Consider the following 13,574-nt stretch of genomic DNA (forward strand, 5'->3'; position numbering starts at 1 on the left):
GCTCTGTCAGCAATCAGCCCTTGAATGCCAATCGTACGACACCGTTGACAACTCTGTCTTGTCCACTGGCTAAGGTCAGCATTAGAGCATCACGGAGCTCTGATTAGTCGGCAGCGGGCGGGGGGTGTCTCATCCAAGGACTGCCGGCCCTGGGGAGCATGCGCATCTTTCCCTGGAGGCTCGCCCCCGCACGCAGTGGGAGCGGAAGCTTGCCCACTGGTGCAGCTGGTGAGTGTGGGTGTGACTGCCCAGCTGGGCGCTCTGTGTGTCGCAGGCAAGTGCTACCCCTGTGGCCAAACCCCAGCGCGGCTTGAGGGCTTATGGCTCTGACTGGCACACAGGTGACTGCAAACACAGACACGCTGCCCTGAAGTCACATCCAGCCGCCTGTGACTCGGGATCCTCTAGAGGATCCAGATTCCCTTATGCAAATATCTCAGAGCCATCTCTCAAATGAAAATGCCGAGACATGAATCAGTCTCGTAACGATCTTTCGAAACCCAGGAGTCTGCCATCTCCAGTGTGAAAAGTATTCAACTCTCTAAGGAGCTACAGGACTGTTAAAACTCATCCCTTGTGATGCCGTGGGGTTTGGGGGTCTCCGTGTGCTCCAGTGGGGAACTCTGGAGTCTCTCGAATCAGTCAAGCCAACATGTGCCAATGAGCACATAAAATAAACAGCATGGCTGATGGCAAAGCTGGGGGCATCCCAGACAGATGGCCTGAAAACGAGTGGCTCACAGATGTGGCACGGGACCCGCAGTGCTGTCAGTAACTCACAGGCAACATTTACAAATCAAGAGGTGATGTTTGCAGGGCAGAAACAGAGACACAGACGTAGAGAACAAACGCATGGACACCAAGGGGGGAAAGGGAGGGTGGGATGAACTGGGAGATTGGGATTGATATATATACACTAACATGCATAAAACAGATAACTAATGAGAACCTGCTGTAGAGCACAGGGAACTCTACTCAGTGCTCTGTGGTGACCTAAACGGGAAGGAAATCTGAAAAGGAGGGGATATGTGTATACATATAGCTGATTCATTTTGCTGTACAGCAGAAACTAACACAACATTGTAAAGCAACTATACCCCAATTAAAAAAAAAAGAAATCATCTAGCCAATCCTACTTTACTTTTAAAAAGTAAATAAATATTGATTTTTTTCAAAAAAAAAAATCAAGAGGTGTAACAGCTTGGCCACCATTGTCTGCCATGAGGCCATCAAGAATAATCTGCTTCTTGCCAGTCACCCCAAGAAACTCAGGGCTCCCCGGTCACCCTCAGTGCCATGTCACCATCTCTGTGAGCTGCTCATTGAGTCTCTCCTTAAAACAACAAGGTGCGCTCACCCCTACGCCCCACTTGCCACCCCGTCTCCTGCTTAATTTCTCTCTATATCATTTATCACCTTCTGATGCACCAAACATTTTCCTCATTTATTTCTTCTCCCACTAAACGTGAAGCTCCAGTGGGCAGGGCTTTTTTTGGGTCAGTATCTCTGATGCCTAGAACAGTGCCTGGCACAGAGGCAAGCTCTCAGGGGGAATGAATCAATGAATAACTGAATAAATGTTTGCTGAGACTTTCAGACAACGCTACCGTCCTCTACTTCAGTGTGGCTGGCAAGAAGAAAGAAAAAAGTTGAGAGAAAGGCCTCTGAGGACAAAGGAATGTGTTCTCCTAACACATCAGAAACCTCACAGGATCGGTCATCTCAACATACAGAAAGCATGGGATATATTTCAGGATATCATGAGGGGAGTGAGAGGAAGTCCATTATCTAGCTAAAATAAATTAAATGTGCTAGAAATACAAATTATACCTGTGGGTCACCAGCACGGGAGGAATGAGGCTGGATTCGGGGTCAGAGATCTGTAGGAGGAGCCGGGCTGCTGGGCTGTGGTCTTGGGAGAAGCAAGTGTCCTGCTCCACCCCTGCCCAGCTCCTGCTCTGGTCCCTGCACGGTGCAGCCTTTCTCTCCTGAGAGCTGCTGGAAAGAGCACGGCCCCTTCGGAGCCCCTGTCTGTTGTAACCTGGTAAAGAACTAAGACGGGGTGCTGTCAGAGTCCCAGACAGGGTGGGCTGAGTTCTGGAGCCCTCTGTCTCTCCACCACCCCACTCCCCTTCTACCTTTTTATTGGTGACAATTAAAAAAAAATTTTTTTTTAAGTCTTTATTGAATTTGTTACAATACTGCTTCTGTTTTATGTCTTGGTTTTTTGGCTGCGAGGCACGTGGGATCTTAACTCCCAGATCAGGGATCGAACCCTCACCCCCTGCATTGGAAGGCAAAGTCTTAACCACTGGACCACCAGGGAAGTCCCTTTACTGGTGGCTATTAAAGGAGGGGTAATGCTTTTCTCCAAATCATGCTGAACTCCTCAGCCTGACAATCCAGTCCTCACCCCCCTTTCTAGCTTTCTCTGCTTAGAACCCATGTTCCAGAAAACTGAACACCCAGCCACTTTGGGATTGTGGTCCCACACCTGCCTGCTCTCACGAGTTCATTCCAGCAACTTTCACTGGGAACCTCCCCTGTGCTGGCACCCAGCAGGTCCCTGTCCTCAGGAGCTTGTGTCCTAGCAGGTGACTCTGACCTCACTCCTGGAATGCCTTTTGCCCCAGATGCCTCGCACACCCTGGAGAGGCCAAGCAAGGTCTTCATCGTGTGTACCTCACCCCCAAGCCGGCCGTCACGTCCTTTGCTCACCGGAACCCCTCCCTCTCCCTCCCTGACTTTGTTTATGACTCTCCTATGGCATTAATTACATGCCGCCTTAAATGAACTCAAAACCCCCTGGATGGAATATACATTATGGAGACACATAATTATTCAGCTATTCAACACGTCCACATCTTTAGCCCAAGATCCTCAGCCGGCCACTCTACTGGGTTCCAGATGTTCAGTGAGAGGAGACCCAGCTCCGTCCTCAGGCTGCTGCAGTCATGCAGGAAGCCCAGAGCGAGGACAAATGTGACGAGGGGGAGGCGTTTTCTGGGGGTGACGGGGACCCACAGCAGAAGCGTCCCACCCGAGGGCGCCCTGCGGCAACTGGGCCACATTACTCCAGCCCTACCCATGTCGGTGATTGGTTCACTCTGTAATCGCCACCCTGGCCTCTTGGCAGGAAAGCCCCAGGTGGTTCAGAGAGGCAGCATCCCCTGAGCCCCGGGGAAGGTCTGATCAGCCCGCACAGCGGTGTCTGCAGGGGTGGGGAGAGGAAGAGGTCAGGCTGGGTGGTGGAGGGCGGCCCGAGACTGTACACCAGGTCCCTCCGGTGGGACCACATCCCTTTGAGGCAGAAGAGCACTCCTAAAACACTTCAAAAGCCAGTGACTCAGCAGGAACTAACACACCATTGTAAAGCAATTATACTCCAATAAAGATGTTAAAAAAAAAAAAAAAAGCCAGTGACTCATCACGTCCGTGGCTGCCCTCTGTGGCTTCACAATGACCTCAGCAACAGCCGGTGACCGTGTGCAAAGGCTTGGTCACCGTGGGATAGACGTCCACCTGCCGCCTGGGGTGCCTGACAAGCCCCAGGTCCCCAGCCGTGGGGAGCGGCCCAGCCCTGCCTCCAAGCCCTGCAGGACCCTCTGGCCCCCAGAGCTGCTCAGGGCCAACCATTGACCTTTTCCGTTGTTTCCGATGGCCTGCGACTATTTTAAACAGCAGCAACAAACATGCGACTTCTCTAATTGTTAATTAGATGTCCTTTATCAGTTCATTCTTAATGAAAACCCTTATTTCCCTTTTTTCTTCAAATATGGAAAGAACACTGATTTGGAAAATTTAAAAAAAAACATCTTTTTGTTTTTACTGCCAAAGTGCTCCTCTAAAAGTGGCTCAAAAATGTTTTCTGAATGGTCTTAGGGTTATACATATATATATATATATACATATATATATATATATATGTGTGTGTGTGTGTGTGTGTGTGTATAAGTAGATATAGCAGATATAGATATATATATATCTCCTGTATGATAATATATACACATATATATACACACACACAAACACAAGACCATTCAAAAATGTATATACATTTCCCAGAAAGCCAGATACAACAAAGTCATTAAAACTGCAAGAGATAAATAACTAAAAACAGAGAAAGCAGAGTTAACTGGACATGTAATAATCATATTAGAAAAGGAAAGATGAGGTAAATTGAGGTAAAACCCTGGCTCTGGGCTCCCTGCCTCCACAGGAAGAAGGGCATGAGTCACGTGGCTCTCATCCTCCAGTGAGTGACTCTGTACTGTTCAGCTCTGGATATCAACGGCCCTCTCGTCCAATTCTGAATGCACTGAATTAAACAAAGATACTGTTTATGTCAACAAATAAGTTCATTGAGCAGGAGAGCAAATGTCTTTAAGAAGTAACTCAGGGCAACTGGAAGCCACTAGACTGGTTTTTCAGCGTCATCCTAAGAACACACATGTCCAATACCACACCTTCCTACTTTAACCAATGGTCCAGAAAAATAATGCCAAGCTCTGATTTAGTGCATCTATTTTCAAGCAACAAGTGCTGTAAAAGAAGAAAATACCTGGATTGGAGAGAAAGGGGGTTTCTTTTGAAGTGTATCCAACAATCCCTACAACTTCATTACCAACAGGAAGAATTTTATACGGCGAATAAAGTCCTGATATTTGAGACGCCAGCGGCCCCTTGGCTTTAATGTTTGCACTCAGAATTGGAAATTTGGCCTCTTTGAGGAGTGGATCAATCAGGCCTTCTACACCATTATCAAATTCGTGATTTCCCAGTGCCTGGTAGAAAGGGAAAAGAGAAAAAGAATCAGGTACTCTGGATTTGCCAGTAAAAGCATACTTTAAAGAACATTACCTTGGGGAATTCCCTGGCGGTCCAGTGGTTAGGACTCCGTGCTTTCACTGCTGAGGATGAGGGTTCAATCCCTGGTCGGGGAACTGCGACCCTGCGAGCCACGCGGTGTGGCCAAAGAACAGTTACCCTGGCACAGGGCTCCCAAACCTGGCAGAGCCCTAGGAAGCCGCCTGCATGACCGCTGCCCTCCTCAGGCTCAGAGACTTTATTCTGGGGCCCCGGGGTAGGGCCCAGGGGCATCCAGATCATCAGGCTGGTTTGAAAACTGCTCCCCAGGGCCCGCACCACCTGCTAAAGGTGGCATCAATGTGCGTAGGAGTCACCTAGAGACCTGGCTGGGCCTCCACTGTCCTGCCACTTCCAGATCTGGCACAGGTCAAGAGTCTGTATGGGCTCAGAGCCAGGGCTTTGGGAGGGGCTGGCACGGTTTAACACAACCCTTGCTCCCACCTGCTTCCCTCGCTCCCTTTCCTCACTGTTCTGGGACTGGCTATAGGGGGCAAGATGACCACTTTGACGTCTGGCAGCTTCCCCTGGGGTGATGCTGACAAAACACAACATGCCAGCCACCTCCTCAAAGGCCTTCCGCCCCCTTGTCCACGGGCCTCCTGGAAGAAGCCCACCTCCTGGGGGCAAGCACCCACCTGCTCTGGCTGCCAAGGCTGATTTGCTAACTTAGTACTTAAACCAGTGAGTCTCAAACTTTCTCACCACCACACCCGATTTTGCTCCACTTTGAGGGTCATCTGGGAACAGGCCTGGAAGTGCTGGCTGGTGACCCCTCTGTGTAAATGAACCCCCCCCCATATTCTCTCACTGCCCCGCCCTTCTCCTTCCTCCACGCTCCCCTCTGCAGCGGTGCGCTCTGCATGCCCGTGGGGTCCTCCCCGCGTGCAGGGCTCCCTGAGCCACTGCGTCCCACCACCTCCACCCTGCTCAGCCCTGGAGCCCCTCACCTGCCTGGCAGGTGCCCCCTGGGTACCTGGGCTCAAAGGGCCATGTGCGTCGTGTCCTCACGTGCACTGTGTTTCCACGGAGAAAGCAGCACAGTGTCTTCATGTTCCCATGTGCCTGTCTCCCCGACCGAACTCAGAATTTCTGAACTTGCCTTTTCCTCCATCTCTGAGTATCTGCTCATTTTTATTTCTTCCTCTAACCTAATTGCTTCCCTCTTAAAGGCTGACCGAGTTAAAGGTTCTCCCAGTCTTGGGTAATTGCCTTTTTCTCTTCTATTCTTAGAACATTATGTTTTTTTTTCTATGGTGAAATAAGTCTGCCTTATGAGGTTATAATAACTATCTTGCTTAGCTGTAAAGTTTTTTTTAAAAATGAATGTTCCTACAGCTCTTCATGAGAGATTATCCAGTAAGTCAGCCGCCTTACACTTTACCATTATATTGCTAGCACTCAGCAACAGCTGAAGTTAGTTTTCCTTTATTTGTCTTGCTTGGTGTCTCCTCCTTGGACTTGAGTGTAATGCCCTGAAAGTGGTGACCTTGGCTGCCTTTTCCCCTCTCTGCCCCGCGGGGAGAGGAGCCCTGATCCGGATGCTTGGAGCGGTGCACGGGTGCCTGAACGATCTCCCTGGCACTCACACCTTCCACTCCAAACTGAACATCTGCTGCCCTGTCTTTTCTCCTGACTCTGCATCTGTCTGTCCGGCTGCCACGTGGACATTGCCCTCCAGGGTCTCACAGGCACCCCAAGCTCACCCGGTTCAAAGCCCCTGCCTCTGGGATTCCCATCTTGGTCCAGGTGCCACCATCTCCCAAGTCAGTACAGCCAGAAGCCCCAGGGCAGCTGAATCCCTCCCCCTCGCTCCCTCTCCCACACCTCCCAGCAGCATCCCTCCCCTTTGGCTAAATGCTCCGGTTCAGCCCACCCCATTGCTCCCACCTGCCTGCGCCCTGGCCACTCCTCCTGGGAACTGCAACAGCTTCCCAGCCGGGCCTCCAGCTGCCACCATCGCCTTCTCTGAACCATCCTGCATGCATCTTGCTGCCAGAATCATCTTTCTAAAATGCAAATCTGAACTTGTCGGTCTGACCTTAAGGTCCCGCAGAGGCTCCCCACTGCCTTTGTGATAAAGTTCAATGTCCTGAGCTCTTTGAGGTCTGGTCTCGCCTTCCCCTCCAGCCTCCCTCTGACACCCACCCCCAGGCAGCAGCCAGGCCTGGCGCCATCACTAACGAGCTGTGATTCAGGCACATTTCTAAACTGCAGTTTCCTCCAGAAGAGCAGTCAATGAATAAAACAAAAGTCGTAATGAAAATGAGCCGGCATTTACTAAGCACTCGCCACACACCATGCAAGGTGAGTTTGCAGAGCAAATCTGGTTTCGTGCTGTGACGTTGGTATTATTACTATCCTCATGTTACAGAGGAGAACTGAGCTCTACAGACATTAAATCAGTCGTTCAAGGTCACACGATTAGTAAGTGGTGGAGCTGGGACCAGAGCCACTTTTGTTTGACTCCAACCTTCTTCACCTCTATGCTTGGATGTAATGGGTTTCGCATAAGGCCTAGTACAGAGTGAGCGCTGGAAAGAAAATCCTGACTACTCGTACTTTTCCATGCTCTCGCTGATCTTTGTCTCTCTGCATACGATAGATAAAGGATGATCGATTGATACATAGATAGGGAGATAGAACATTCCTTTCCCATGCCAGGCCTTTACTACCTTATTCAACTAATGGCCTTAGCTCCTGAAGTCTGATGGTCCTTCTGGAAGAAAGACTTCCCCAAACCCTCATGGTCCTCCCTGAGTTAGCTGTCCTTCTCTGCTCCGATGGTCCCCTCAGGCAGCCCTAGCAGACCCCACAACTGCCCACTGAGTCCCCGTATCACCCAGCACAGTCCCTGGAGCAGAGCATGAATAAATGAATGAGCAGAAAAATCTCCATCAAATGTCCTTCTCCTACACACAGCTGACTCTTCCTACAAAAATCAAGGCAGGAGACGCTCCACGGAGTTGCCTGGGAGTGACCTGGTGCTCACTGCCCTCTTTCCCACCCTCCCCATGGCTCCCCGCTCCCCCCTATCCGGCCGTGGACCTCCAGCAGGACACTTACCCTCAGTAAACAAGTGAAGGAGACACTTGTGAGGATGCCTGTGATCCCAGGTGTTGGGAAAGAGTCTCCACAACCTCAGAGAAACTCCTGGAGAAGCACTGCAACCCTCCCTTCCCCTCACGACCAACCAGCCACCAAGCCCCGTTGCTCCTGCACCGCCCCCTCCAGGGGTCCCCTCCTCTCTGCGCTCCCAATGCCCCACTCTGCCTCATCGCTCTTCACCCAGACCTTTCCAGAGTCTCTGAGCCGGTCTCTGGTCGCCAGGCTCACACACCTCTCGACCACACCCCGCGGGCCCCCAGAACTCGCGTCCCCAAACACCCACCCGACTGCTTCCAGCGCCGCTGTGAGTCTCTGCGAGGCTCCCCACTGCCCACCGAAATCCCAGTCCTGCCTCCTCGGACGCCGTATGAGCGAGCCCCTCCCTGATCTCCCTGAGCTGTCGCGTTTTTTCTGCCAGACCAGGTGCCCTCAGTTCCAGGAACACTAATCCACCTGCATGCAATGAGCTGCCTTAGATGCAGCTCAAGTGTGAGCTCCGTGAGAAGCCTTCCGTGGCGCCATGACCGCAGATAGCCCTCCTGCCACATCCGTCACGCCTCGCTGCCGCTGCCTGTTCACACATCTTTCTCCCGGAGGCAGGAGTGGTGTTGACTGTCCCAGTGTCCTTGGTGATGCCAGATGAGCGCCTGGCACCAGCGCCCAGCAGGTGTTTACTGAACGGATAGTAAAACGACCTGCTTCTTTCAAATGGGCTCCATTTTCACCTATGATTTGGTAAGTGAGCCGCTGAAACTTTTCAGAAGGCAGGATATAAAAACACTTGGTAAATAGTAGTTAAGTGATACTTAGTTTTAAAACAAGAGAAACCAAACTGCTTGGAAGCAGGTGAACCAGACAGTAAGCTTGGAAGCTTAGCCAACTGCTTCACAATTCACCGCCTGGTCCTCTTATTTCATTTCCTGTGTATGTTTTTTTAAAATTAATTAATTAATTTATTTTGGGCTGCGTTGGATCTTCGTTGCTGCGCGCGGGCTTTCTCTAGTTGTGGCGAGCGGGGGCTACTCTTCGTTGTGATGCCGGCTTCTCCTTGCGGTGGCTTCTCTTGATGCAGAGCACAGGCTCTAGGCACGTGGGCTCAGTAGTCGTGGCGTACAGGCTCAGTAGTTGTGGCTCGCGGGCTCTAGAGCACAGGCTCAGTAGTTGTGACGCACAGGCTTAGTTGCTCCGCGGCATGTGGGATCTTCCCGGACCAGGGATCGAACCCATGTCCCCTGCATTAGCATGCGGATTCTTTTTTTTTCTTTTAACATTTTCATTGGAGTATAATTGCTTTACAATTGTGTGCTTTACAATTAGTTTCTGCTTTATAACAAAGTGAATCAGCTATACATATACATATATCCCCATATCTCCTCCCTCTTGCGTCTCTCTCCCACCCTCCCTATCCCACCCCTCTAGGTGGTCACAAATCACCGAGCTGATCTCCCTGTGCTATGCGGCTGCTTCCCACCACCGTGCCACCAGGGAAGTCCCTCCTGTGTTTTAATTTATATTTCCACTAATATCTTATTGGCACTTGTTGGTGAATAGATTTTTAAACAAAGTTTTCTGAACTGTTCAGTGTCTTGTGTGTGCACATGTGAACGTTGTACAGATTTCATGATGGCAGTTGGCAAGAAAATGGAACTTTTTGAAGTCTCTTTCTATTGGAAATCTACCAAGAGGATCAACTCTTTGGTCTATCAAAGGATACCTATAGGGTATCTGAATTAGAAAGGGGACATTTCATAGCCCCAGTTTTGTCTACAAAGAACTGAAAATTACCAGTGAATTTGACATGAGGGAATTTCAAGAAAGAGAAAAAAATGTTAAAAACAAAAAAATGACAAAAAGAAATACTAATAGTTAAGACTTTCATGCCACATGGCCAAGCCCTGTTCACACATGAACTCATTCAATTCTTACAATGCTATGAGGTAGGTGCTATTATTTGTCCTTTATAGAGATGGGAAAACTAAGGCATGGGGCTTCCACAGCTAGCAAGCGGCAGAGCTGGGGTCTGAACAAAGCGAGGCTTTAGCATCTGGGACCTTAACTATTCTGCCAAACTGCTGCTAATACAAGCGCCTGTAAACCATGATGTGAAAGAATATATAGGGACTTCCCTGGCGGTCCAGTGGTTAGCACTCTGCGCTTCCAATGCAGGGGGCGCGGGTTTGATCCCTGGTCGGGGAACTAGGATCCCACATGCTACACGGGGCAGCAAAAAAAAAAAAAAAAAAAAAAAAAAAAAAATTAAAAAAAAATTAGAAAAGAATATATAAAGAAAAGAATGTATATATACATGTACAACTGAATCCCTTTGTTGTACAGCAGTAATGAACACTACATTGTAAATCAACTATACTTCAATAAAAATTATAAAGAAATAAAAAATAGTTATTATATACAGAATGGCTAAGCAGCAAGGTCCTACTACATGGCACAGAGAACTATGTTCAGTATCCTATGAAAAACCATAATGGAAAAGAATATTAAAAAATACAAGCAGGCTTCCCTGGTGGCGCAGTGGTTGAGAATCTGCCTGCCAGTGCAGGGGACACGGGTTCGAGCCCTGGTCTGGGAAGATCCCACACACCGCGGAGCGACTAGGCCCGTGAGCCACAACTACTGAGCCTGCGTGTCTGGAGCCTGTGCTCCGCAACAAGAGAGGCCGCAATAGCGAGAGGCCCGCGCACCGCGATGAAGAGTGGCCCCCACTTGCTGCAACTAGAGAAAGCCCACGCACAGAAACGAAGACTCAATGCAACCATAAATAAATAAATAAATAAATAAATAAAACTATAAAAAAAAAATACAAGCATCTGGAAGGGATGAGTATCATTCAACAACCCACTGGTTTCTTCCAGGTTTCTACAGTGCCAAGCAACACGGCCCTGGTCCTTGTCCTCAGGAAGGGTAGGGCAGACAGGGAGAGAGCGTGACATAAACACATACATCCATGCATCCATAAAGCAAGTGGGAACCACAGACGGGGACGTGTGTGAGAGAGCCTGGCAAAGACGCAGGCCCGCCCTGCCAGTGAAGGATGGACAGGGCTCCAGGTGTGAGCTTCACCTGGTCAGGGGACGCTCCCACGCAAATGACGTCAGCTATATTAACAAATGAGGGGATGAAGACATGAGGGCTGAGATAGTCAAAAATGTTCCAAGTGAAGACAAGAGGCTTAAATCCAGGTGGAAGAAAAACGAAGGAAAGAAGCATTGATTTAAGAGCAGTGCAGGATGCATTACACAGAAGAAAAGAATTTCTGTGTTAATCCGCAGAACTCAATTGTGGTAATGTCAAGAAGCCATATATCAGAAATTTGCAACACGTGAATTTAGTTAGTCATTTAGACACTAGCTCGTCCCATGAAGGAGTCTGCAGGAAACCCTCTAATTTAAGGGTTAGGGGAGAATCTGGTCTATCACACAACAGGGCTCAGCTGCCAATCACTCAGGGAGACTCAGCAACAACTGTAAGTGGGGAGGATCACAAGATAGGTCTGCTTTGGGTGGTACATTTCTGGCGCTGTGGCCACTTCTGGTGTTGGGTTGCACGCCACACCCCCAGTTTTAGGCCCTGGCAGGTGAATGTGGCATCTGATTGAATAGCAGAAAAGATCCCCGGGCTTAATCCAGCTTACCTGCACCTCAATGTTTGCTGAATGAATGACTGAACAAACAAGTACTGAACAGACAGCATTTCACATTTGCCATAGAAGCTCTCCGTACATGCAAAATACCCATACCATTGTTACCTTTAGAATTACCTGCTCAACTAATTGGGTTCCAGGCAGGTTTAACTACATCTCGGAGCAGCTAGAAGGCTCCAGCGAATGTTTGGATTCTATGTAGAACCAACTATTCAGGAGAGGGAAAAGAAGTATCAAGAGGATTTTCAAGTTCTGGTTTCACAGCTGAAGAACACAGCCAGGGAGGGAGCTTACACAGCATTCAGAGGTATCTGTGAGTGAAGTGGGGAAAGCTGTCAATCTGCTGTGGGATTTGTTTGGTTCCTTCCCCTTTTCAGTTAAGAAAACACAGATGGCTAGGACAAGATGAGCTAAGAAGCTGCCTTTGCTTCCTCCTCTCCGTGCCTGAGGCTGGTCTCACCCAGCCCAGCTCTGGTGTGGAAACTCAGACTGGAACAGAGGAAGCATAACGTCCGGGACCACAGCCACAGGACAGGGTTGGGGTCGGGGGGTGACTGTTCACATCACTGAGGCCCGAGGATCCACAACCCACTAGACACGCACAACTTCTGAGGTCTGAGCTCTAGGAATAACTACCAACTTTCTTTGCTTTTAAAAAGAGAACAACAAAAACCCCACTGCCATTAGATATCTCTTTCAAGCTTCCCAAACCAGCAAGGCTAGTCTGTCTTCCCAGAACATCTGCTTTGTTATTGAAGATAAAGTCATTTAGTTTCCTCGATATGAGAGGCTTTGTAATGAAGCACTTGAATAGAAGGTGACTTCTCTTTGCTTAGGGATTGGTTTTCTGGGGAGGAGGGGAAACATGCCCACTGTTGATTTGGGCATATATGGTACCCGAGCATTGTCTTCTGCAGACAAGATGTTTAGCTGGAGAATCCCTTTGCACAGGTATTAGAATTTCAGTCATTTTTGCTTTGCTCTGCTCCTCCCCCCTCATCCCCTTCATAGGTCCTACCTAGCCTCTTTATGTGGTTAAGAAGGGCTCAGACGGGCATGGTCCCCTCCACTGAACAGTAAGTTTCACCCTGGCAGGTCTTGTTCACTGCCCAAAGCACTTAGCACAGAGCCTGGCACAGGCTAGTGCCTAGTGAATGTTTGTGGACTGAATGAATAAAAGAACCTCAAAGACAACAGGCTTGAACCTGGGCTCATCATTCTCCCATTTTGGCCACCACTTACTATTACGAAGAAGGTAACCCTCCATCCAAAATTCTGGGAACCTGTTTGTCTGGAAGCAGTGGCCACCTGCAGGTACCTGGGAGAAGACCCAAGCCATCCCTCCACAAGGAAACAGCTGCCATGAAAGGGACTGTGAAGGGGAAATAAGAGCGTTGTCAGGCAAACTTAGACTTGTGCGTAAAATTCAGTCCCAGCACAAACCGAGTTATGTTGGCAGATTAGAAGCAAGACAGACGCCGGGCAGGGGCTGAGGCGCTGAGAAATGACATGGGCAGACCACCCTCTCCAAATGCCCTGTTTCATAGTGGAGGAATCTGCTGCCCACACCCACATAGATAATGACCTGCAAAAGCCAAGAAGTAAAACCTGGGTGTCCTGAGGTCCTGTCCAGATCTCTTTCCACCGCTTCTGTCTGCCACAGCCCTACAGGGGACAAGCATGTCCAGTAAGTTCAGGAAACGCCTTTAGCTGGAAATAACAGACTTCAGCTGTTAGGGAGTAAGCTTACTACACCTCTGCACTCCTGAGGTGCAGTGTTAAACACTGCTGACTCTCCCCGTGTCCGCGGCTTGAACCCTCTTAGTCACTTTTTGATTATAACCTCTCCTGAGCCACTGCTGCCGACAGAAGGTGACCGTGGCCAGCACCGTGCAAAGAACTTTCCATGCATTATCATCTCCTTTAAACCCCACAGCAATCT

At 49.3% G+C, this 13,574-nt stretch overlaps 1 protein-coding gene across 2 annotated transcripts in view; it reads right to left on the bottom strand.

Annotated features, from left to right (window-relative positions):
• NT5E (5'-nucleotidase ecto) overlaps positions 1-13,574 on the bottom strand; it is a gene marked incomplete at its 5' end in the record, with an annotated part of 45,559 nt that overhangs the window by 25,150 nt on the left and 6,835 nt on the right. For both annotated transcript variants that reach the window (XM_082473980.1, XM_082473979.1), the window contains one exon: positions 4,562-4,784. In XM_082473980.1, coding sequence (XP_082330106.1) covers positions 4,562-4,784 — 223 coding nt within the window. The remainder of the gene's footprint in view (positions 1-4,561; positions 4,785-13,574) is intronic.

Source organism: Balaenoptera physalus (genome assembly GCF_965194825.1).
Source record: "Balaenoptera physalus genome assembly, chromosome: 9".
Lineage (NCBI taxonomy): Eukaryota > Metazoa > Chordata > Mammalia > Artiodactyla > Balaenopteridae > Balaenoptera > Balaenoptera physalus.